The sequence below is a fragment of the Pelodiscus sinensis genome, chromosome 29 (genome assembly GCF_049634645.1).
Source record: "Pelodiscus sinensis isolate JC-2024 chromosome 29, ASM4963464v1, whole genome shotgun sequence".
Classification (NCBI taxonomy): domain Eukaryota; kingdom Metazoa; phylum Chordata; order Testudines; family Trionychidae; genus Pelodiscus; species Pelodiscus sinensis.
In genome coordinates this window covers 8,589,966-8,614,450 of record NC_134739.1, presented here as the reverse complement: position 1 = coordinate 8,614,450, position 24,485 = coordinate 8,589,966, and the positions used below count along the sequence as shown (strand labels likewise).

Sequence of the window (24,485 nt, the reverse complement as noted above, 5' to 3'; positions counted from 1 at the left end):
CCCCTGGAGCGCCGCTCCGCGTGCGGCGCACGCGCGCCTGGAAGGCGTGGTCACGTGGGAGCCAGGTGCGTTCGGGGATTGGCTGAGGCCATTGTGAGGTCAGTTCCGGCGGCGGCGAAGCCGGTGATTCGGGCGGGCGCGAGCGAGACTCCGAGCGACAACGAGACCCGGGGGCGTCTGGCCCGAGACCCCTCCCCGCCCCCGGCCCGGCGCGGCCATGGCCTCGCTGCTCAAGGTGGACCCGGAAGTGAAGCTCAAGGTAGCGATGCCCCGGGCCCCGCCCCTCCCCCACGGCCCCTCTCCCGGGCCCCGCCCCGCCCGGATCGCCCCGCTCCTCCCCTCCCCCATAATCCCTCTCACGTGGCCTCCCGCCCCGCCCGGCTCGGCCCCCCCCCCGTCCTGAGTCCCGCTCCCCACGTGTCCTTCCTCCCTTCTATAGCCCCCCCCTCCACGGCCGGGTCTCCCTCCCACCCCATCGCCGGCCCCCTCGTGTCCCCCCCCGTCTGGATTTACCTCCGCCCCCCCCATGGGTCCCCCTCCTTCCACGTGTCCTGCTCCGTCCGGTTCCCCCCTCGCTCTTGTGCCACCTTCCGGCCTGTCTTCCCCCGCCCCCCATCGCTCTCCAGCTCTCTCTGGATACCCCCTCATGGGTTGTCCTTTCATAAGGCTGCCTCCTCCCCCCCCCCCCACGCATGCTCTTTACAAAACCTAACCCTGGCCCCATAGAGCCTGATGTGTGTGAGGCGGTAGTTTCCCTGAGGTAGCGGGAGGTTGCCCAGGGTGCTCTGGTCAACAGGGTTTACTCTGAAGCCTAGTGATGGCAGTTCAGACCTGTTTCCTTTTCTCCTGGGACCTCCATTCACCCCATCAGTAGCCCTGCATTTCCTGTAAATCTGAGCCTGCTTGCTGGAGGGCGAGCCTCCCAAGTACCCTAATACTTGGCTGCATCTCTGGATAGTTCCCCAGTTAGTTGCCTTTAGGCTTAAGTAGACTAAGCATTATTTATGGCCTTAAACAGCTCGTGGGCAGGGGCTGAATATTCTATGCAGCTAGCGTGCACATAAAGTACAATTTAGTTGGTGGCCAAATGAGTAACTCTGGAAGAAGAGCTGATTCACTGGCTGCATATTTCTTGCTGTATCTAATGCGACGGTATTGTTAATTTTACTGGCCATGACTGGCCTTCTGCCCCTGCCAGAGTCCCACAGAGCTTGGGTTGTGCTCGCCCTTGTGCAGAGTGCCCTTAGGGACTGTACTGTAGCCTTTATGTTATTTAGAGTAAATTTCTGTAACGTGGAGTCACACTACCATGGGGTCAGCTCTGGTGGCTACAGGCTCAGGCTAAACTGAGTGAAAGTTGTGTCTGTCTTGCTTAAAATTTAGCATCTCTGGGAACATACACAGACCAAGGGTAGTCACAGACATTCCCTAGTTTAAGGTATGCTGTCTTTTGTAATCTTTATTAAAGTTGCAATTAAAGACCATAGAAATTTTAAACAGACCTAAGCACAAATCACAAATACAGTTATACTCACATCCAGGGCTCGACAAACTGCGGCGAGATCTACTTGCCAGCCCCGCACCACGCCTGCGCCAGACCAGCACTGTGCATGCACGCAGTGCCAGCGAATAGGGCGAATGGCTGAATTCTACTTGCCACGGGCGAGTAGAAACAGCAATTTGTCGAGCCCTGCTCACATCCTTGACGATAGTGCTAGTGTCTGACAGGTGTTTAATGGCTTGATCGTCAGTAGAAAGATGGTTTCTGCTGTCTCCCCAAAGGGAGCTCAGTTTTCCCATTCTGGGCATCTCCTTATACTGAGATTCTGTCAACACTTACATTCTGCACATGTCCATAAAAGTGTCAGCCCTTTTCTCTTGTATTGGTCTGTGTCCCCTAAAAGCTTAAGGGACCTCAATTTACTATTGGCAGGTTAAGTTCCCTTTGATGTGCAACCTGTATCCTGTGATTGACACGTCTATGGTATTTTTATGATCTAATATTACTCTTGTAGGCAATTTTGTGCAGTATCACTTGGTACCTGTTTTTCCTGCAAGCCGTAGGGACTTGCTGGCTGCTGCTTCCTGCAGCTCCCACTGGCTGAGAATGGGAGCTGCAGGTGGCTGGATTTGCAAGGTAAACAGACAGTTTGGTGGCTCGTCAGCAGCTTATCCCGAAGAGCTGGGTGCGACATGCAGGCCACAGGTACCCAAGCATATAGAAATTCTGTACTGACCTAGACACAAGTTACAAACACGGTTATACTCCCCTCCTTGATAATAATGGTAGGGGTCTGATTGGTCTTTCATGGCTTGATCATCAGCAGAGGGTTGCACTGCTGGGTTAGAGGAACGGTTTTAGGTTCCGTCTAGACTACATGGCTCCGTCGATGGAGCCATGTAGATTTGTTTGGTCGGCAAAGGGAAATGAAGCCGTGATTTAAATAATCGTGGCTTCATTTATATTTAAATGGCTGCCACGCTCTGCTGATCAGCTGTTTGTCGGCAGATCGGGGCAGTCTGGACGCTCCCCTGCCGACATGAAAGCCCTTTATTGACCTCCCCAGTAAACCTCATCCTACAAGGCATAACGGGGAGGTCGATAAAGGGCTTTCAGGTTGGCGCGGGAGCGTCCAGACTAGCGTGCTGAGCCGATGAACAGCTGATCAGCTGTTTGTCGGCTCAGCGCTGCAGCCATTTAAATTTAAATGAAGCCGCGATTATTTAAATCGCGGCTTCATTTCCCTTTGCCGATCAGCCTAATCTACATGGCTCCATCGATGGAGCCATGTAGTTTAGACACACCCTTATATTCTTATAATCCTACAAATTAACTCTAATTAACATACAGTGAATATATGTAATGTAACAGTCATAACATTACACAGTAAGAGTATGTCTACACTAGCCCCCTAGTTCGAACTAGGGAGGCTAACGTAGGCATTTGAAATTGCAAATCAAGCCCGGGATTTAAATATCCCGCGCTTGATTTCCATCTTCCCTGCTGGTTGCCATTTTTTTATATTTACAAGTCCAGACTAACTGCCCGCGTCTACACGTGGCAGGGACCTGGTAGTTCGAAATAAAGCCCTAAATCGAGCTGCCTGTTAAACCTCGTTCCAGTTGTGACCTGGGGAAGGGGGTTGGGGTATATGAGGGGGTGGGGTGCCAGGAGAAGGCTCTGGCTGGGAGGAGCTTACTGGAGGCTGCTCCTGGCTGGTGGCCAAGTGGGACCCTCAGACAGGCATCCTGGCTGCCACAGCCCCACACGCTGCTCAAAGCAACGTCTCCATATGCTGCAGGCACCTGCGAGTATTACCCTTGCTGCTCCCATTGGCCATGGTAGGAGGTTGGGGGTGGGGGCAGGGTATGAAGACTCCCTTCCTCCAAGGAGTGTGTGCTGCAGAGAGACCCACATGGTGGCCCTAGCGACCAGCTGCTTTGGAGCAGTGGTCTCCAACCTTTTTAACCACAAGATCACTTTTTCAATTGAAGTGCAGTGTAAGATCTACCTCAAACCCAAATAGCCTTACCCTGCTTCCTTCCCGCCCCTTCTGAGGCCCCACCCCTTCTCCGAGGCCTCATCCTGCCCACTCCATCCCTCTTCCTGCCCAATCCTCACTCACTTTCACCAGGCTTGGGTAGGGGGTTGGGGTGCAGGCTCTGGTCTTGGGCCAATAAGTTTGGAGTGTGGGAGAGGCTCTGGGCTTAGCCCAGGTGGGCGAGTGGGGTCCAGGAGGGGTTTCAGGGTGCAAGCTTTGTGAAGGAGTTTGGGTGCAGGGGTCTTATGTCTGGGGCAGGAGGCTGGGTGGAGAAAGAAGTTCAGGAAACAGGCGTATAACTGAGATGGCTTCTGGGTGGTGGAGCAGTGCTGTTAAGGCAGGCTTACTCCTGCCTTGGCCCTGCACCACTCCTGAAAGCAGCTGGCATGTACAGCAATGGCTCCATGCACCATGTGCTGCCTCTCATCTACAGGCACTGAGCCAACAGCTTCCAGGCAAGGACAGCACCCCATGCTCTGTCTTTCTCAGGGGCTGCAAGGACATGCCAGCCACTTCCAGGAGCAGCAGTTGCCATAGGGTTAAGTACTCCAGCCACGGCAAGTTGGGCATTTTAGAACTCACTACTCAAAGAATTAAATTTAAGAGTAAGAGAGAAATGAAAACTATGAATTGCACAGACCAGCCAAAACCCAAAACTAATCCACTTGGCAAGCAGTAAAAGAAGTAACAAGAACCCCCCACGTATGTGTTGGGTCGGGAGAGGAAAGGGAAAGACAGTGTGTGTTGGTGAAAATGACAGACACAGCGTGTGAGAGTGACAGAGATTTGCATTGCCACGCTTGCTCCATCCCCTTCACTGTGTGTGGAGATAGGGTACAGAAGTGGGGGAAGGAGGGACACCCTGACTTAGGGCCCCCCCTCTCCCTCCCACATCCTGCACAACAAGCAGGAGGCTCCTGGGGGGGGGGGGGGGGCAGCTCCGAGGCAGAGGGCAGGAGCAGCAGGACAGAGATTGGAGAGGCAACTGAAGTGCCAGCACTTGATAGCTTCTTGGCCAAACCAGTCAGGATCCCCTGTCAGAGGCTCCAAGATCTACCAGTAGATCCCGATCCACTGCTTGGTGATTGCTGCTTTAGAGTGTGAGCAGCGAGGTAGCCTGCCTGACATTCCCACTGAGCCACGGGGAAGGGGGGTGGCGGGGTGGGGCAGATCCAAATGTTTGGCAGACCAGATGTGGACCACACCTGGTGTAGATGCAGTTAGGTCAATAGACAAATCCTTCCAGCAGCAACCCTACTACCTGTCAGAGAGCTGGATCAACACCATCAACAAAAACCCCTCTTTCAGCCAAAGTAGAAAGTGCCTACACCACTGTGTTACGGTGGCAGGGCTGCAGCTTAGATAGAATCCCGGTACCTCGCTGTCTGAGCAGGCTGCTCTGTTGTGCAGGATGGGGGCTTACTACGGTTTGGTTTTGTTTGGTAGATGTTAAATGCTTTGCTGCTTTGTCAGGGAACTCCCTCCTCTGAGGAGCAGCCTTGTAGGTGAGGTGCCTACTCTGCTTGCCTAAGCCTGGGGCTTTGGGGAGAAGGTTGGAGGGGGATGGTCATTGGGGTCACTTGTAATCCTCACGGATTGATGAGCAACACAGTTATTGTTCCTTGCTCCTCTCAGATGAGAGTTTTGGGCTCTAGAATAGGCCTGAGTTTGCAAAACCCTTTGCCCGCTCCAGGTCACCCCCTTTTCTGCATTCAGAGAGGCTCTGGGCTAGATGGTCCTGTGAAATACTTGTAAGGGCACCGTCAACTTCAGACATCGCTCTGACTGCAGCGTATTGCGCCTTCTAGCCTCAGAGCAGCACCTCGGGTGACAAAAATGGAAGCATTGGCCCTGTGTGTGTGTGTCCTTTGCTTGTTTGTCTGTGCTTTGTACCTCACTGGTGCCATTGCTTCCCTGGCCAACAATTTTCCTGTGCCTGTGGGTCGATCACACGGCAACATGAGAGTCAAACGCTTTTTAGAAAGACAAGCGGTCAAACGCCAAATTGGCCGCTGCATTTCTGCTTTATGAGAGATCGAGCCTGGTGTGAGGCATTTGACCAGATCAGCTTAAAGCCAGACAAAGGAGCAGGGCTAAGCATAATTAGTCCAAACCTTGACAATGAGTATTTACGATGGCCCTGATGCTTTCTCCATTAGGCCACTGGGACCCACCGCACCTCCCTACTAGGGATGTTAAATATCAGTGAATTGAATAGTTGATTAACCTCATGAATTCTTATCAATTACTCGACTATTTTATAGGCCCCAGGAGTGGGGCTGACAGCCAGTGCGCTCCAGCCCCGCTCCCGAAGATCCCCCTGATACTCCGTGCTGTTGCCTCTGATACAGACACAGCAGCGCGGGGTGCCAGGTGGGAGCTGGTCCACAAGGGGAGCCAGTTTAAAAACCACCTCCCCTCGCGGACCTGCAGCCTGTCACCCCGCACAGCTGCCTCTGATACAGCGGCGTGGGGTGGTAGCAGTCCCTGCTGGGGCAGGGGAGGGGGAGACGGGGACCGGCACTGAGCTCCTGGACCCAGAGTGAGCCGGAACTGAGCCAGGCTGCCTGGCTTCTGATACACTTTAAATGCAAAGCCGCAGCAGGGATAAGTCCGGAATCCGACGCGAGCAAGGACTGAGCTGGACTGGCTGTCTGCCTAGCTCCTAATGCACTTTAAATGCAGATTGGGGTGGTGTCCTGGACTTAGCACGAGCCAGGACAGCTGGGCTGCTGACCAGCCTGCTAAAAAATGTACCGACAAGGGTGGGGTATAGTCTATAGCACTGACCTATAAGCTTTTGCTTATTGGTTAATCGGTGAATCAACTACACTAATACATCCTCACTGCCTACCTTCAGCTGGTGCCAGCTCCAGCGCTGGGGAAGTTGGTGGTCATTGCCTGGCTGCTTCTGGGGTGGGCGGCTTGCTCTGGGGCTGCACTGCTGAGCACAGCCCCAGAGCAAGCCACCCACGCCGCTCCTGCCCACTCCAGCCTGGGGGAAGCTAGGTGAAGGTGACAATCAGCTGGGGGCAGCCTCTGTTCCAGCCCAGGGGAGCTCTGCAGGCAGTTAGCCTAGTCGCTCTGTAAAGCCCTGCAACTCCGTGGCTGTGCGCTTTCTGTCTCCGGGTACCTGCTAGGAATGTACAATCCCCTTTAAAAAGTTAACTGGTTACATGGGGATCCTGCTGCAGCCTGGCCAGGCCCCCTCCTCCATGGGATCCCAGTTAACCGGTTAAACTTTAAACAGGATTTTATATCCATGGCAGATCTAAAGTGAATATCCATGGATTTGCAGGGCTCTGTAGATCGGCTAGGCCAAAAGTGCCCTCCAGAAGGGCCCAATGAAGCCTCAGAAATATGCCCGTTATGCTAATGACGCCTGCCAAGCTCTCTCCTGGGCTGAAAACAGAGACTGCCACCAGCTGAAGATCCCATTAGGTTGGTGGGGAAGTTGGTGGAGAGGCTGCTGTTTGGCCCCGGCCCCTCTACAATATCGCGCTCGCCCAGGCTCTCCATTGGAAAGGCTCTGCATCCCCTGGACAAACTGGGCCTCAGTTTGGCATCAGGTTCCCTACATTTTGGGCACTTGGATTCTGGGCACTTCAGGTATATTCTGAAAACAGGTTTGACATTGGAAAAGGTTCAGAAAAGGGCAACAAAAATCATTAGGGGTTTGGAATGGGTCCCATATGATGAGATATTAAAAAGACTTGGACTTTTCAGCTTAGAAAAGAGGAGACTAAGGGGCGGATATGATAGAGGGTCTATTAAAATCATGACTGGTGTAGAAAAAGTGAATGAGGAAAAGTTATTTACTTATTCCCACAATATAAGAACTAGAGGTCACCAAATGAAATTAATAGGCAGCATGTTTAAAACAAACAGAAGGAAGTTTTTTCTTCACTCAGCACAGAGTCAACCTGTGGAACTCCTTGCCAGAAGATGTGGTGAAGGCTAGAACTTTAACAGGGTTCAAAAAAGAACTAGATAGATTCGTGGAGGTTAGGTCCATCAATGACTTTTAGCCAGTATGGGTAGGAATGGTGTCCCTAGGTCTCTGGAAATGGATGACAGGGGAAGATCACATCAGGATTACCTGTTGTGATCCCTTCCTCTGGGGCATCTGGTATTGGCCACTGTCGGCAGACAGGATACTGGGCCAGATGGACCTTTGGTCTGACCCAGTATGGCTGTTCTTATGTTCTTATCTAGATTCCATACGCCGGTGGGGGGGGGGGGGGTGACCCCGCTGCTTAATTTTTGGATGGAGTTCAGGGCCAGCATTAAAAACTGCATTTCCACATCTTCCGGCGTCTGTGCAAGCCCATGCAGGTGAGTAGGTCAGCTCACTTCGCTCCACTCGTGTCTGAGGTTGTCTGCAGACAGGCAAACTGCCTTGGGTCCGTTCCTCTCGCTCTGGTTTTGTGGCTATCCGGCAGGCTCAGGAATGCAGCAGTGTATGCTCTCGGCGAGCTGGAGTTTGGGAGCCCGGCTCCGAGGCAGGGGATGAGTTCAGGGGCTGTGGGATGAGTATAGAGGCCTTTGCCTCTGGTCTAGCACATGGCCCACCTGGGCTGCTGCATCAGGAAGAGCGAAGGCTGGGGGTGAGCTGGGTTGTTTGGGAGCACTTATTCTAAGCTGCCGTTTTCCTCTTTTCTAGGTTGACTCTTTCAGGGAGCGGATCACAAGTGAGGTGAGTGTCCACTCTACCTGGGATGGCGCGTGGGGGCAGAGTTCATGCCATGCTGGGCTCCTAGTTTTCTGCTGGATTGTGCCGTGATCTCTCAGGGTGCTCGGTGCAGGCTGCTTGCTGGCACTCGGCACTTCAGTCATTCCCTGAGCGTGGACGGTCTGGAGCCCTGTTGTTGTCCAAGGCCTTGGCAGAGAGGAAGGCTGCCAGGACCTCTCAGCCTTCAGGTGGGAGCATTTGACTCCCTCTGGGGCTGTTTTTCCTGCCCTTGAGCAGAACTGGACGCTCGGCCTTTTGCGGTGCTCTCGGGAAAGGGGGCGCCCGGGATGCTGCTCTCATGTAACCATCTGCTGCTCTTTCTCATTCAGGCTGAAGATTTGGTGGCAAACTTTTTCCCAAAGAAGTTGTTAGAACTTGATGGGTTCCTTAAGGTAAGATACGTGCTATTGCTTGGCTCCCTACTTGCTTCTGTTTCTAGCCAGCAATCCTGCCATGGGGTGGGGAGTGTCTAGTCAGAGCGGAGGTGTGACGACGTGTTGGGGCCCCCGTCTCCTGCACCCCCGAAATGGCACGAACAGACTCCACCAGCTGGTAGAATAGAGGTGGTTTATTGCTTCTCCAAGATACAGCACAGCACAGATGTCATCAGGTTACAGGGCAGGCCTAGGATGCCTCAGCCCCCCTTGATATGGGAGGGGGTCTCGGCTTCTAAACCCCCCAGCCTGTTGCTGAGGCTGCCTCCTCCATGCTCCCAGACAGAAACTAACTCACTCTCCTCCAGCCCTGCCCCCCAGCCAGGGCAGCATCCACCTTCCTTTGTTTCTCCCCATGGGGGGTGGCTGGTCAGACAGGTTGAGACACCCTTTGCATAATGACTCATCCTGTTTTGCTGGGCCTTGGTACCAACTGCAGCCCAGAGCCAGCAGCATAGAAACCAGCCAGGTACCCCCACTACATCACAGGAGGATAAAACGAGGAGGAGCAATGGCCCAAACGTGCTTTATACTTATTTGATTGCCATTAGCCCTAGACCCTCTATCTCCCATGGGTGACAGGGTTTCACTTGCTCTTCTCACCGTGACAGTGTATGGATCCCATCCACTGGGTACTGGATAGAAACCTAATGGGTCAGTCCCAAACTTAGTCCGTTTTCCTAATCCGCGGTCCCATCTTCAAACCCGCCTCTGTTCTCGCTTGCCGGGTAGGTGGATGAAACCTGAGAGGTGGCGTCTCCCATTTCCCAGCAATTAACAGGACAAAAGTGGTAGGATTCGTATGTAACTTCTTGTTCCTTTCCAGGAGCCCATCCTGAACATTCATGATCTCACCCAGATCCACTCAGACATGAACCTCCCTGTCCCTGACCCGATCCTTCTGACTAACAGCCACGATGGACTGGACGGGGTAAGATTCCTCCCTTGGCGACCTTAATGAACCCTGGTGGTTTGCTGTGTGCCTGACTAGGCTGTGGCTGCCCCGTGAGCATGTGAGGACTAGTCCCTTAAGCCCGTGGATCCCGGCTGGAGGTGGCGCCAGGTTTTGCTTTGTAACCCTCCCCCAGGTCCGAAATCAGGGCTGTGGAAGATGTTCTGTAAGGAATTCCCTCGGGGGTGTCACTCTGGCTCACGGGTGGTTTGGGAGTAAAACGTTTTGTTATGTGTATTTGTAGCCCAATATGAAAAAGAGGAAGCTGGAAGACTGCGAAGAGGCCTTGCAGGGTAAGAGTCCCCACGGCTCTGCGCTGTTGCCTGCCCACTGAGCCAGCGCGCTGTGCCTAGGGGTGCGAAACTGCACAAGCTCCCCCTGCTCCCTCCCGATTGCCGCTGCCCTACCCAGGCCGTCCTTTGGGAAGCAGGTGTATGTGTGGCTGCTGGGCAGAACTTGGCCTCTCCCAGGACACTGGAATGGTACCCCTCAGGGCTGGTATGCTGCTGGAGGTGCAGGCTAGAACCACGCGACCTCTTTGTGGAAGGAGGGAGCTGCCAGGCCTCGAGCTGCATGGAAATAGAGGCAGCTCCTATACGAGGGTCACACAAGCTGTTTTCCACCCTGTTTCTCCTTCTTGGGTTTCTTCCCGGGTCTTGTGTCTCTTCCTCTTTCCATGTGGCTGCCTCTGTAATAGCCTGTTCGATATCCCTGTCCCCATTAGGGATGTAAGATCCCATTTAAAATGTTACCTGGTTAAACTATATAACTGGTTAATTGGCACACTGCGGCATGCCATGGGTGGGGGGGACCCCACACTGGAGTAGTCCCCGCCCATGGTGTGCTACGGTAGGCTGGAACAGCTGGTTAACTGGTTACCCCAGTAAATATGCCAGAAAGGCGATGCTTATTGGGTGCCCGGTTACTCCTTGCCCTCCCAAGTCCCCTGGCAATGCAGAGCAGGCTGTCTCTGCCGTGAGATGCCGTAATGACTGACCTTTCCCCACGGGTGCTAGGTACCAAAGTGTTTGTGATGCCCAACGGGATGCTGAAGAGTAACCAGCAGCTGGTGGACATCATTGAGAAAGTGAAGCCGGAGATCAGGCTGCTGATTGAGAAGTGCAACACGGTGGGTGTGGGGCTGAGCGGCGATCGGCCGTGTGCCTTCTGTGGCATGTCTGGTTTCTCAGGGACCTCCAATGAGTGGGCTGGGCCTGTCGGATAAGTTCATGCGGGACGTGCCCCACCCCCCATTTCTGGTCTCTGAACAGGGTGCTGTTCCAAGGGGCAGGTGCCGGCGCTGGCCAAGAAATGGCATTTCCCTCAGACATGCTCAGAGCTGCCCTAGTGCCTCTTGGAGAGGGCGCTGTCGCTGCGGCCCTCCGCTCGTATCTTCCTGCTAGTCCTCTGCGCTGCCGGGCTTGCATCTCTGTGCGGCGCTAGGCACATCTCTGGTCAGTTTCCTGGCTGAGTGGGGCTCCAGGAAAATGGAGGGGCGGAAGCTTCCCGTGATGCTTGGGCAGATGTCATGGGATCCTAGCACATTGTCACAGGAGTGACCTTGACTTCTGGGCTTGCCCCCAATCATGGCATGAGCCAGGTGCTGAGACGCTGCGTGAGAGTGTCTGAGGGCTCCTAAAAAAGGTCCTGTTTAAAGGCAGGTCCACGCCCCCACCCCGGTGCTGTCAATGTTCAGCAGGGCTGGGCAAAATACGGCCTGGGGGCCGGATCTGGCCCGCAGATCACCCTGCCCGGACCCTCAGAAAGCATGTGCTGTTTAAAGTGCAGTCTGTGCAGCTCTCTGCTCTGCAGGGAGGGGGAAGTTTTGCGTGATCGCCCAGCCCAATCCTCAGCTCCTATTGGCCAGAAACAACTGGCCAATCGGAACTGACCCCAGCCAATCTCTCAGCTCCTATTGGCTGGAAACAGCCAGCCAATAGGAGCGGAGAGATTGACCTGGGGGATGAGAGCAGCACAAATCTCTTTCCCTTCCTGGAGCTGAGAGCCGCAAGGAGGGAGCCCAGCCTGCCTTGGGGAGCTGCAGGGCTGCTGGGTTAGGTGAGCCCTTCCCAGCCAGAGCCTGCCCCTAGCCCCTCCTGCATCCCAACTCCCTCCCCCAGGTCGCCATCCAAACCCCCTGCCCAGGTCACAACTCCCTCCCAGACCCTGTTCCCTCTCCGGCCAGAATCCTCTCCTGCACCCTAATCCCCTGTCCCAAGTCACCACCCACACCCTCTGCAGTCTGCATCCCTTTTCCCCTTCTCCCAGGTCACCGCTCCCTCCCAGACTTTGCACCCCCTCCCCTCTCCTGTACCCATACCTCTTCCCTAACCCTGCACCCCAATCCCATGACCCAGGTCACAACCCCTCCTTTGCCCAAATCCCCTCTCAGACCTCCTGCACCCCAGCCCCTTACCCCGTGCGCCCTTCTGTGTGTGCCCAACCGCCATCCTAAACCCCGGACTCCCATCCACAGAAAAGTGCGGCCCTTGACCACTTTCCAAAATCTTGGAGTGGCCCCACACCAAAAATTATTGCTCACCCCTAGCATTCAGTCACAATGTCTCTCTCTCCTTGTAGGTCAAAATGTGGGTGCAGCTTCTCATCCCCAGGATAGAAGATGGAAACAACTTTGGTGTTTCTATTCAGGTAAGGGGACTTATGGCCAGACACAAGGGCAGCTTGGGCTAAGAGCCATCCACTCCATTGGACAGTTCGGGGCAGTCTCCCCGGGCCCATGCTTCAGGGGGACAGGTGGCCTGGGTGACTCAGGTTCCGGCAGCTGCGCCACCAGCCCCTCTCTGCCTCACCAGCTCCTGGTGTTCCTTAGGAGAAAAGGTGTTGGGGGCTTCAGAGAGAGGCAGAGTGAGAGTGGAGCATATCCCCCTAGGGCATCAGATCTACCTGGCACTGCCTCCCCAGGGCTCTCTTTGAGGGGTAGTTTGGGCTACTTGAAACTGAATTCTTTCCTGGCACCGGTGGAAGAGGGAGGGACTGAGTGCCTGAAATCCCTGCTCTGCTCAGGGGCCTGGGAGCTGGCCATAGACTTGCAAGAACCGGTAAGGCTGAGCCACGTTTGAGGATGGCAACGTGCTGCTGGCAGCCTGCTCCACCCAGCCTAGCCTGGCAGGATCAAGATGATTGTGTGAAGCTTCCTTCCCTGAGTCTCCCAGGAACTGGGCTGCTGAGCAAGGCAGACGACAGTCTTAGGGCCCTGTGGCTAGTGCAGGGGGTCAGGCTGGCCAGGACTTCTGGGCTGCTGGTCCCTGCTGGCTCCTCTGTGTAACCTTCACCGGCTGCTAAACTTGAGCCTTGATTCTGTCCTGACGAGTAGATGGAGCGACTTTAAAGCTGGTCTTAGATTGAGCTGCGTGATCATGGCTGGCGGCACACGTGGGTGGGGCTTGAGGTTCTTGCTTCTGCTATGAATCACGCTGCATCCTTGGCTCCCGTGCAGGAGGAGACGGTGGCTGAGCTGCGGACTGTGGAGAGTGAGGCAGCTTCCTATCTGGACCAGATTTCTAGGTAGGTGGGAGGTGGCTTTGAGCGCTTCACTGGATCCCTCCCTAGGGAGGCTAAGTTTGAGCAAGGACTTGAGCTCCCTGGTTAAGGCAAGGTCTGAGAAGGCTGCATCTGTTAAATCCACCCTGTTCCCTTCCCTTCCAGATATTATATCACAAGGGCAAAGCTGGTTTCCAAAATAGCAAAATATCCTCATGTGGTAAGTGGAGCATCTCGTTGCTGAGCATTTGGTGGCGTTGGCGAGAATTGTTTTTCTGTTTCTGTGGGTAGCCCTCTCCTGGATGTTCCCAGGAGTCCTGGAGGATGGGCAGAGGGGCTTTGTGGTGGCTAAGAGCCCTGGGAAGGAGTATGCGGAGCTGGAAGGCTCTGGCTTCTCTCAAGAGAAGGGGACACTGATAATAAATACAAATCAGATGTTAGTAATTGTAGAAAATGGATAAAGGATGCAGAAGGGCACAAGGAGAAATCTGTGGCCAGCAGAGCAAAGGATAATATTGAGGAGTTTTAAAATATATGCGGAACAAAAAGCCCTCCAGTGGTATTGGTCCATTACTAGATGGTTATGGTGGAATAATCAACAATAACGCAGAAAAGGTGAAAACGTTGAATAAATATTTCTGTTCAAAATTTGGGGGGTGGAGAGGTAGAAGATGCATTTTCATCCTGTGGTGAAAACCCTCTTTTCACTCTACTGGTGTCCCTGGAGGGTGCTAAGCAGCAGTTACTAAAGTCAAACATTTTGAAATCAGCAGGTCCAGATAACTTGCACCAGGAGTTTTAAAAGAGCTGCCCGAGGAGCTCGCTGGACCTGCTGATATTGATTTGTTTTTCCATAAGTCTCGGAGCACTGGGGAAGTTCCGGAGGACTGGAAGAAAGCTAATGTGACGCCAGTATAAACAGGGTAAATGGGATTACCCGGGTAGTTACAGGCCTGTCAGCTTAGCATCAGTTCCAGGCAAGCCAATGGAATGGCTGATTTGATTGCTAATGACCTGGAAGATAATGTAACTGATGCGCATCTCTATGTGTTTACAGATTTAAAAAAAAAAAAAAAAACTTCAAACTAACTTGGTGTATTTCTGTAAGATGGCAGGTGTGGTTGATAAAGACTTAGACTTCTGTAAGAGGTTTGCCTTGGTGCCCCGTGACATTTTGATTAAAAAAACTAAATGATTAAAATGAACACGGCCTCACATGAAATGGATTAAAAACTGGCTGGCTGCTGGGTCTCAAAAGGTAACTGTGCAGGGGAATTGTCATTGAGCAAGTCTGTTTCTAGAGGGAGCCTGATGGGATCAGTACTTGGCCAGAAACATCTTTGTGAATGACCTGGAAGAAAACCTAAGGCCACTGCTGATAAAGTTTGCAGATGACCGAAATAATGAAGAGGACAGGTCACTTTTGCCAGAGGAGGCTGTGAAGGCTAGGACTAGAACAGAGTTTAAAGAGAAGCTAGATAATTTCATGGAGGTTAAGTCCATAAAAGGCTATTAGCCAGGGGATAAAATGGTGTCCTTGGCCTCTGTCTGTCAGAGGCTGGAGAGAGATGGCAGGAGACAAATCGCTTGATCGTTGTCTTCGGTCCACCCTCTCTGGGGCACCTGGTGCTGGCCACTGTCGGCAGACAGGATACTGGGCTAGATGGGCCTTTGGTCTGACCCAGTACGGCCGTTCTTATGTTCTTATGTTCACTGATTCAGAGCTCTCTGGATCGCTTGAGCCCACCGTAGCCAGCAGACGCGATCTGCTTTAATGTGGATAAATGTACCAAGAATGTAGGGGAGCAGTCACCCAGGAGATTTCGGGTTCGTGGTGGATGAGCAGTTGAATATGGCTCCCCGTGGAGCTAATGCCGTCCAGGGATGCATAAACAAGGCATTCTTGAGATGGAACTGAGAGGTTCTATTACCTCTGCACTGGCACTAGATTAACTGTTATAGGGACCCTATGGCCAGCTCTAGGGTTGGCAGCTGGAGGATGTTGATAAATGACTCGGAGCCTCGAGAATGACTCGGAGGTTAGAAAACCCGCCCCGTAGGGAGCAACTCCGAGCTCCGTCTATTTAACTTAGCAAGGGAAGGTTCCAGAGTGACTGGAACACAGTCCAAGTGCCTGCCTGGGAAATGACGGGATTGATAATGGGATCTTCCGCCTAGAAGAGGCAGGTCTGGGGGGATGCAGTGGCAGGAAGCTGAAGCTAGACATGTGTAGGCTGGAACTAAGTGACATGCTTTTAACAGTGGTAGTGACAGTCGTGGTGGGTTCTCCTTCACTGGTGATTTTTAAATTGAGATCGGATGTTTGTCTAAAGTCTTGGCTCCAGGGATGTCTGGGGGGCAGTTCTCTGGCCTGTGTTATACAGGGGGTCCGACCGCAGCCTCGCAGTAGCCTCATTGGACCCTTGCATGCCTAATGTTGGACAGGAGAGAGCCCCTCCGTCACTACAGACATCCAGGGGCAGCCTGGCGTGCAGGCTATTCACCGTCATGTTCTCCCTTCTCTGTGCAGGAGGATTACCGCCGCACAGTGACAGAAATTGACGAGAAGGAATACATTAGTCTGCGCTTAATCATCTCCGAGCTGAGGAATCAATATGTGAGTGAGAGACGGGCCCCCATGGAGAAGTGCCCTTGGGATCTGTCCCACCATAGAGCCTTCAGAGGGAGCTGGCCTGGGCCTCTGTTTCCCCTTTGTTCTTAGCAAGCAGAAGTAACGGCAAGTGGCTGGGCTGTGTGGAGTGTGGCAAGGCCAGGTCCATGCAGTTCATTGTGCTCTTTGTTGGGACCCTTCCACCCCAACCTTTCCACGTGGCGTAGGCTCTGTCCTGGGCTCTAACTCGCTCGTGCTCATCTGTGGGGCTTGCAGCAGCTGGAACATGCTGGTGTCTTCAGAGTGCAAATAGGCCGGCAAGGCGTTTCCTGCCGTACATGGGGGCAGTGGCTGGTGGGCAGGCAAGAGAGAGAGGCCAATCCTCAGGTCAGGCCTGTGCTTATGGTGAGACTTAAATCAGGGACTTCTCCTCCCGATGCGCATCCATGGTCTGTTTCTCTCCTCCCCCAGGTCACTTTGCATGACATGATCCTTAAAAACATCGAGAAGATTAAGAGGCCTCGGAGCAGCAACGCCGAGACCCTCTACTAAGTGTCAACGTTGGAACTTGAGAACTGTTCAGTCCACTAAAGACCGTCATTGCCTTGGTTTGTTACGTGACTATCGAGATGGGAAACTGGCTGGAAATAGTATTGCACTCTTAGTTAAACCCTAAAGAAACCCTCCCCCCGTTCCGTGATTAGCTTTGTTCAGGTTTCAAAGGAACTCTTCCCTAGCATAGTAATTAGCACCAAGCAGGCCGCTGCCTGGGGTGTGCAGATTACTCAGAGTGAGTGGTCGCCAGGCGGGAACACTCCTTCAAGCCTTTCTTCCTATCTAGCTAGGAGTTGGATGAGAGACCAAGCCCCGGGGTGCCCCCCATCTGTCAGCTGCAGGGTTTCCTTGGGTTCCGTGGGAATGGAGGAGATGCAGCATCTTCAGCGCTAGACCGAGCCCACAGAGTGGTGCTGGCTGCTTTTCAGCACCATCTCTGAGCGAGCCCTCCTCTTCCAGTCCTGTTATGCCGATTTCTGGTGAGGGTGGGAGGAAGGGCAGGCTCCCCCGGCCCAGGCTGTAGCCACGCTCGGCAAAGTGCCACTGGTGATGTTTAGGTTAGAGCAAGCCAGGAAAGAGCTGTCTTAAGTTAGACATCCCCCTACCCCCATTTCCCCTCTCCCTTGAGAGGGCCTAGATCAGTGCAAGGGCTCTAGGAACACCAGCTACAGCCCACTGGGGTGGCAGGTTCAGCGCCTGGGCAGCTTTTGCTCCCATTTGTTGCTTTCCTCTTGGCTCTGCTCACCCAGTTTTCTTGGCTCGAATCAATGTGGATCTCCCATCGCCCTCAGCGTGAGGCGCTTCTGTCCAGAGTGAGGTCAGGGAGCGGCCCAAGCCCAGATTTTGAAGTCCTCCCAGTCTCCACTACTGCTAAGGAGTGAGCGGGTGCCCTGCGGAGCGTCTTGGCGGGGCAGGGTGCGGCCGGCTGGCTGCGATGGCTGATTTGTTGGGATGAGGACGGCCACCAGCAGGTCAGCATCAAAACCCCCCTGTCCCACGAAAGGTACCTCGCGTCCTTCTCCTGGGCCCAGGAACCCCTCCAAAGCCGCTGGAACGTTTCATGGTCCATTGCAAACCCCATGGGAATGATCGGTTACGGTGTCAGTTGTTGTACGTGTGAGAAACGGGCTCCCAACACTGCAGGCTCCTTCTGCGTTTTCTTATTTATGGTATTTTTACTTCCCACCCTCCTTCAGGGGAATGCTGGGTCCGCTGGGCCTGGGGTCTCACTGTCACACCTGTAACTTCTTGTGCAGTAGCCTCATAGTCGTTAGTTGTGCGCCATGGAATGAACGTCTTCCCCCCCCCCCCCCCCCTTTCTGTTGCTTTTGTTTCTCCTCCGCTGACGAAGCCACCTTGTTTCTTGCTGGTTTCCTGGGGGTGGCTCTGAGTGTGGAGGCCCCCCGGCCCTTTCGATAAGACTCCTGTGTCGTTGTTTGTAGTAAGTCCAATCTTCGTCTTCCCGTTAATAAATATTCAGTAACAAACCAACCGCGTCTTCGCTGCTACCTAGGAGCAGCGCCTTCCCTGTGTGGTTCTTTGTACGGATTCCTTTCCGCGGGCCGGACTGTCCGCCTCGCCTCTCCCGCTGAACGTCTGTAAAACTTTTACCATGTTAAGACATTAAAATACAGGAACTTTGAATTCGTAAGGAGGACCCTTGTGTGCTGCTGCGTTGTCAGACGTGCTCTGTCAGAGGCGTTGCCTCACCCCTGTCCCAGGCTGGCCCTGCCTCTCCCCTCCACTTGCTCCTACTCCTTTGCCTTCGCCATTTGTCCAGCCAGTCTGCTGCTGGCTGGAGCCCTGAGGTCCATGAGCATCCGTTGACCTACGACCGAGGCCTTGTGTTTTACACAGGCCAGTGTTCCTGTGTGGGATGAATGGAAGCCGGGCCAGAGAGCCTTGTGCTTTCTGCTTCCTTGGGCCATGGCTGCCGCTCTGTGTGGTGAGCGCCGCCCATATCAGGGCTGTCAGGCGTAGTGGTGAGGACTGGATTAACTCTGCACGTGGGAGAAGCTTGTGCTGCTGCCGCCGCCTGCTGCTCTAGAGATCTGTCCTCTTGCCCTCGGCTGGAGCAGCGCCCCTGGGTGGTAGAGGCTGCCAGTCCGCTTCCTGCGCTGAGTTCAGAGCCACGGGGCTCTGCTCCTTTTCCATCCCATTTCCAGCTAGCAGCCCATCCTGGGGCCAGAGACCTGCCCCCTCCTTTTCCCTCCCCCGCTCCCTGAGGGTGTGCCCCCTCCTTTCCCCTCCCCCACTCCCTGAGGGTATGCCCCCTCCTTTTACCTCCCCCACTCCCTGAGGGTGTGCCCCCTCCTTTCCCTTCCCCCACTCACTCTGGTGGTGGCTGATTTCCAAGCTCCCTCTCCCATGAGCTCTGAGGGAAGAGGGGAGCTCTCTCGCTGGGCTCCCTCCTTGGCGATAGGAAGCGGCCGCCCCCTCCACCTCAGCGTGGCCTCAGGTGTTCGCCAGCTGCCACCTCCTGGGGCTAGGTGAGGACGCGGAGGGTCTGCGAGTCGAAAGCTGGTTTACTCAGGCTGGGCCAGGGGGCTGCTCTGTTCAGAAGCCGACTTCTCCAGAACGCACTCGGGCTCCCTGGCAGAGCCAGCGGCCACTAGGTGATGCTCTTCCTCCGGCCACCGCACAGCGCTGCTCCAAGCCCGGAGTGGCGGCTCCTGTGAGAACACACTGGGTCCGGTCACAGAGCTTAGGAACCCCTGAGGCATGGAGGAAAAACGGCTTCTGCAGCGTCGCCATTTCCTGCTGCCTGGGAGACCCCTGGGGCATGGGGCAGCGCTCCCATAGGCATGCTCCGGCCAGGCCCCCTTTCCCACAGGAGCAAAGGCCTATGGCTTCAAATGAAACCCACTCATTTGCTGTGAGGCTGGGCTCGGCCTGGCGTGGGGCTGTGTGAAATGTGCCTGCGCAGCGCTGCCATGACAATCAAAAGGCCCGGCGGCGGTGGGTCTTGGTCAAGCTGCTTGTGCCTACGCTGAAGCAGCTCCCGTAGGCGGTCACCCTCTCGCTCTTCCGCCCTGCTCACAAGGAAGCTGGCAATTGGTTGCTAGCGCCTGAACGGAGGCGTGTGTGGGGAAAACGCCCCTGATTACCCAGCTAACGAGCAAAGGGGTCACAAAGCCCAGCGGCCCCTTGCCCCGTCCCCACAAGCAACGTGGCGAGGGCGAATGAAAATCAAGCAAGCTTGTTTGGACACTTGAAAATAATGAAACCAGGTCCCAGGACACAACAGGAGCAAAGAACTTAAACCTCCCTGGAGCCGGGTTCTGGCTACCCGTCGACAGGCCCGGGGAGTTGAATGGAGAGCTTTGCACAGGGGGCTGGCTTTTGGATTGCTTCCGATGCCTGGCGGAGACCGACTTGGGCTGCTGAACCTGTTGTGCGCTGCCTGCTCTGCTTAGAGCAACCTGAAACTCCCTCAGATGGGGCAGGGGGAGGTGGGCTGTTCACCAAGGGCAGGGTGGGGCATTAGATGGCTTCAAAAAGGAATTAACTAGCTGAAAGAAACCTGCAGGGGGTGTGAATTCTCCCATTGGCGGGCTGGGCTGCATGGAACAGGACCCGCGCTCTGAACTCGGTAATAAACACACATTGCTGGTAGTAAGAAGAGGGCACTTTCTGAGTTAGATGAGACCTAAAAGCACAGCCGTTAGCCCCTGTGCTTCTTAAAGACCCCAGGTCGGAGTGTGAGCACATGAATATTGGCCCTTTGAAAGCAATGCAGGTTTCTTAGACGCATAGAGCTGGAAGAAACCTCAGGAGTCATCAAGTCCAGTCCCCTGCCCAAGACAGGACCGATCCCAACTAAATCAACCCAGCCAGGGCTTTGTCAAGTTGAGACTTGAAAACCTCCAGGGATGGAGAGTCCACCCCCTCCCTAGGGAACCCATCCCAGTGCTTCCCCACCCTCCTCGGGAAATAGTTTTTCCTAATATCCAACCTAGACCTCCCTCACTGTAACTTGAGCCCATTGCTCCTTGTTCTGCCATCCCTCACTACTGAGAACAGCCTCTCTCCAGCCTCTTTGGAACCCCCCTTCAGGAAGTTGAAGGCTGCTCTCAAATCCCCCCTCGCTCTTCTGGGGTATGTCTACACTACAAAGTTAATTTGAACTAACAGCCTGTTAGTTTGAATTAACTTTAATAGGGGCTACACATACAAACTGCTAGCTCGAATTTAAATGGAACTAGCAGAGCGCTTAATTCGAACTAGGTAAGCCTCATTCTATGAGTAGTAAGGCCTAGTTCGAATTAAGGGCTGTGTAGCCACTTAATTCAAACTAGTTGGAGTCTAGCCCTTCCCAGGTTGCCCTGGTGGCTACTCTGGGCCAAACCAGGGAAACTCTTCTGCCCCTCTCCTGGCCCCAGAGCCCTTAAAGGGGCACAGTCTGGCTACGGTGCTTGTGCCAGTTGCAAGCCCTCCAGCACCCAGTCAGCAGACCCTGCACCTGGCAGGGCATGAGCCAGCCACCCGCTGCCACCCAGCCCTTCGCCTCTTCCCAGGACCAGGCTGGCAGCTCCCAGGAGCCTGCCTGGGGCCGTAAAAGATGGGCACCCGCCTGGTCTAGTGCGGAGATCGTGGACCTCATCGAGGTTTGGGGGGAAGCCTCCAACGTCCACGATCTCCGCACTAGGCACAGGAATGCTGCCAGCCTGGCCACCAAAGGCCACATGCGAACCCAGGAGCAGGTTTGCATGAAAATCAAGTTGTTCCAGTGAGACCCCTGACCCTGAGTTTAGAACATAAGAACGTGAGAATGGCCTGGAGGTGGATGGACCGAAGACAATGATCAAGCGATTTGTCTCGTGCCATCCCTCTTCAGCCTCTGACAAACAGAGGCCAGGGACACTGTTCCTACCCCCTAGCTAATAGCACTCCATGGACCCAACCTCCATGAATTTATCTAACTTCTCTTTAAACTCTTTAGTTCTAGCCTTCACAGCCTCATGTGGCAAGGAGTTCCACAGGTTGACTATGTGCTGTGTGAAGAAGAACTTTCGCTTATTAGTTTTAAACCCGCTGCTCATTAATTTCATTTGGCGTCCTCTAGTTCTTCTATTATGGGAACTAATGAAGAACTTTTCTTTATTCACCCTCCCCACACCACTCATGATTTTATAGACCTCTATCCTATCCCCCCTCAGTCTCCTCTTTTCTAAGCTGAAAAGTCCCAGTCTCTTTAGCCTCTCTTCATATGGGACCTGTTCCAAACCCCTGATCATTTTAATTGCCTTTTTCTGAACCCTTTCCAAGGCCAAAATATCTTTTTTGAGGTGAGGAGACCACATCTGAACACAGAACTGAAGATACAGCGTACCATAGTTTTATACTTCCCCTCCTCCCCCTTCCCCTGACTTCCCCCTTCCAGCTCCCTCCTCCAAGGTTTCCCCCTCATCTCTCCCACCCTCTCTCTCCCCCACTCCCACCTCCTTTTCTCAGTCTCCCCAGAGGTTAATCCCCGCCCCCAGTTTTGTTAAATACAGAGTTTCTATTTTTGAACACACATGTCCTTTATTTTTTACATCAGGAAGTGGGGCTAGGGAGGGGTAAGTGGAAGGAGGTGTGGGAGGTATGGGGCACGAGCCCCCGATGGGGAGGACTGGGGTGGCTCTGCAGGCTTCTCGGGGTGGAAGCTCTCCTGCAGGGCCTCCTGGACCCTGACAGCCCCCCGATTGACCCCCCCCCCCCCGGATGGCAGCCTGTGGCAAGTGCAGCTGGGCTGATGGCCGAGTGCTGTGATGTGCCGAGTGTGGGCACTCAGGGCACTCCAAGCCAGGACTGCTTTGCTGTGCCTCATCGAGTTAGACAAGCGAGCGGGGAACCCTGAGAACTGTCTGTCCGGGGTGGGAGTCGGGTCCCTTTAAGCACAGCCCTCAGCTAGCCTGAGACAGCAGCTCCACACACTAAGTCCTAACCTGATGCCCTGCCGACACTGGTTCCAGCCAGCCTTAACTTCGGTTCAGGGTCCACTCAATGTGGACATGCTATTTCGAATTAGCAAAATGCTAATTCAAATTAGTTTTTAGGTCTAGATGCACTAGTTCGAATTAGCTTATTTCGAATTAGTGCTGTAGTGTAGACATACCCCTGCAGACTAAACCAACCCAAATCCCTCAGTCTGTCCTCATGTGCTCCACCCCCCAATCATTTTGGTTGCCCCCCGCTGGACCCTCTCCAATGCGTCCACATCCTTTCCATAGAGGAGGTGCCCAGAACTGGACACAATACTCCAGATGTGGCCTTGCCAGAGCCGAATAAAGGGGCATAATCACTTCTTCCACACTTTGCTCTTGGAAACGGTCTACTGTGTGGGGCTGGGCCCTTTCCTGAGAACTTTATCAGACGCTTTCAGATGCTTCGGCTGGAGACGTGCCATTGAAGTAGAGAGGATCAAGCCACGGGCTCTGCATTGGGAGTAGCAGCACTTGGACAACAAATCCTGCCCAGGTTGGCTGCAGCCGTCCCTGCGACGGGCTGTTGGTGAGCGTGGACGGGTTGTGTTTCGAGAGAGCTAAGCCGATGACCCGCCAGTAAAAGCCAAAGAACAAATCCCCGGCCTTTGCGTTCAGGCCGCTTTGCAGCTCCCTGCGTCCAAGGGGGCTGTGGCATTGATCCACTCCCCATCAAGCACTCTGTGACCCTCAGGAAAGCGCCGATGCTGCAGCCCGTGCCGGGCCTGAGACCGCTCGCAGATGTCCTGTCGCTGCGTCTCTTGGCCAGGGCTCGTCTCAAGGCTGCTGTGTTTGTGCTGCTCCTGTATGGTCTCCTCCCTGGGCTGGCGTTGCTTGGTGTGATCCTGGTGGGTTCTACGGAACGTAAGATGCGCCTCGCTGGGGTAGCCATCGGCACAACGCGCCTGCCCTTGCCGCCGCGCTAGACTCCAGCTGCCACGGCGCCAGAAATCATTGAATGAGGTGCCAGAAATGAGGGGAGCCTGGCTTCACAGCGGCAGAGAAGGCTGCTGGGGCCCAAGGATGGGGGACGTTGCCGGAGTCACTCTTGTCTGCCAGAACCAGCACGGGCGAAATGTTTCTCCACAGGGCAGGAAGACAGGCCCAAGGCCAAGGCGGGGGAAGCTGCAGTGGAAGAAGTAGAGGAAGGGGCCTGCCCCCAGCAGGAAAGAGGAGGAGTAGGGGGAAGGGGTGTGTGTGTGAGGCAAGACTGGCAACAGGAATGGAAACTCTCCGACTCTTGGTTTCCTGGCATGAAATGCAGCTGAGATTCCAGCTAAAGCCGCTGGGCTCGTGCGTCCCAGCTCTCTGCTCTCTGCAGAGCGAGGGGCACCGAATCCCGGCCTAGCCAGCACCTTCTGACACCTGGGCCTTTCAGGAGGGTCGGGGAGACCAAGGAAAACTAACTTAATAGGAGTGCGGCGGAGGCACGCTACCCTGGAGCTTGCGGGAATCCCAGCAGGCCAGGGAAAAGGCAGCAAGGCAGTTCAGAAATGTCTTTTCTCTGAGCTTGCCCAGCCAGTACCACTCCGGTCACCAGTGTGCGGCCAGGCAGCCAGGAGGAGCACGGGGTGAAACTCGGGGTCCCTAGTGCGCTAACCCTGGTGCTGCCTTTCCTAGGCCTTGCAGCAAGTCCCACCTGCTTGCCGGCCGCACTCAGGCTACTAAAGACCTGGAGCTGTCTCACGGGAGTGTAATTGATGGCTGTGCAGGGGCATGAGGCTGGCGCTCATTAGTCATTGTGATCTGGGTGCTGAGACCAAGGTCCTGTACAGGAGCTGGCTGGGGCCGCCACATCCCTTTGGCTGTTCCAGGTGGGTACGTCCCTCCATACAGGAACCTCTGCTAGCGGTCACCTTGGGAGCCAACCCTCACTGCAAGGACGCATGGGTAGAGGGAAGGAGCCTCAGAAGTTAGGGGAACTCTGAAATTCTAAGGGGTGGCAGGGAAATCCCCACTCGTGCCAGCTGGTTGTGTGCCCACCCCTGTCCCCCAATCGCCTCCCAGCTCTTCAGGGGAACCTCAGCGAACATGCTGTGAACATTGATCAGTCGCTGGCCCTGCGGCACCGGGAGTTTCCCTAGTGTGTTGTTCTGGGAGGACCACAGCATGCAGGAGGAGCTGAGTGCGAAGGCCTGGCCTCTCTGGTCCCCATCTCCTCCCCCTGTCCTCACCCCCTGGATTCTGGTGCT

General features: G+C 54.6%; 1 protein-coding gene across 1 annotated transcript; it reads left to right on the top strand.

The window, feature by feature from the left end:
• Positions 1–19: 19 nt before the first annotated feature.
• Positions 20–17,982, top strand: PSME3 (proteasome activator subunit 3). Its single transcript, XM_075911524.1, has 11 exons — positions 20–259; positions 8,206–8,238; positions 8,604–8,666; positions 9,535–9,639; positions 9,905–9,953; positions 10,677–10,789; positions 12,241–12,309; positions 13,118–13,185; positions 13,327–13,381; positions 15,692–15,778; positions 16,244–17,982. Exons 1-11 carry the CDS (start codon positions 218–220, stop codon positions 16,322–16,324), a joined length of 765 nt encoding a protein of 254 aa, XP_075767639.1. The 5' UTR covers positions 20–217; the 3' UTR covers positions 16,325–17,982.
• The last annotated feature ends 6,503 nt before the right edge of the window (positions 17,983–24,485 follow it).

Excerpts from the sequence above, each read along its gene's own strand:
- PSME3 (XM_075911524.1), top strand. The coding sequence starts at position 218 with ATGGCCTCGCTGCTCAAGGTGGACCCGGAAGTGAAGCTCAAG. Across the intron at positions 260-8,205 it reads ACCCGGAAGTGAAGCTCAAG|GTTGACTCTTTCAGGGAGCG; the intron begins GTAGCGATGCCC and ends CCTCTTTTCTAG. Across the intron at positions 15,779-16,243 it reads CCGAGCTGAGGAATCAATAT|GTCACTTTGCATGACATGAT; the intron begins GTGAGTGAGAGA and ends CTCCTCCCCCAG.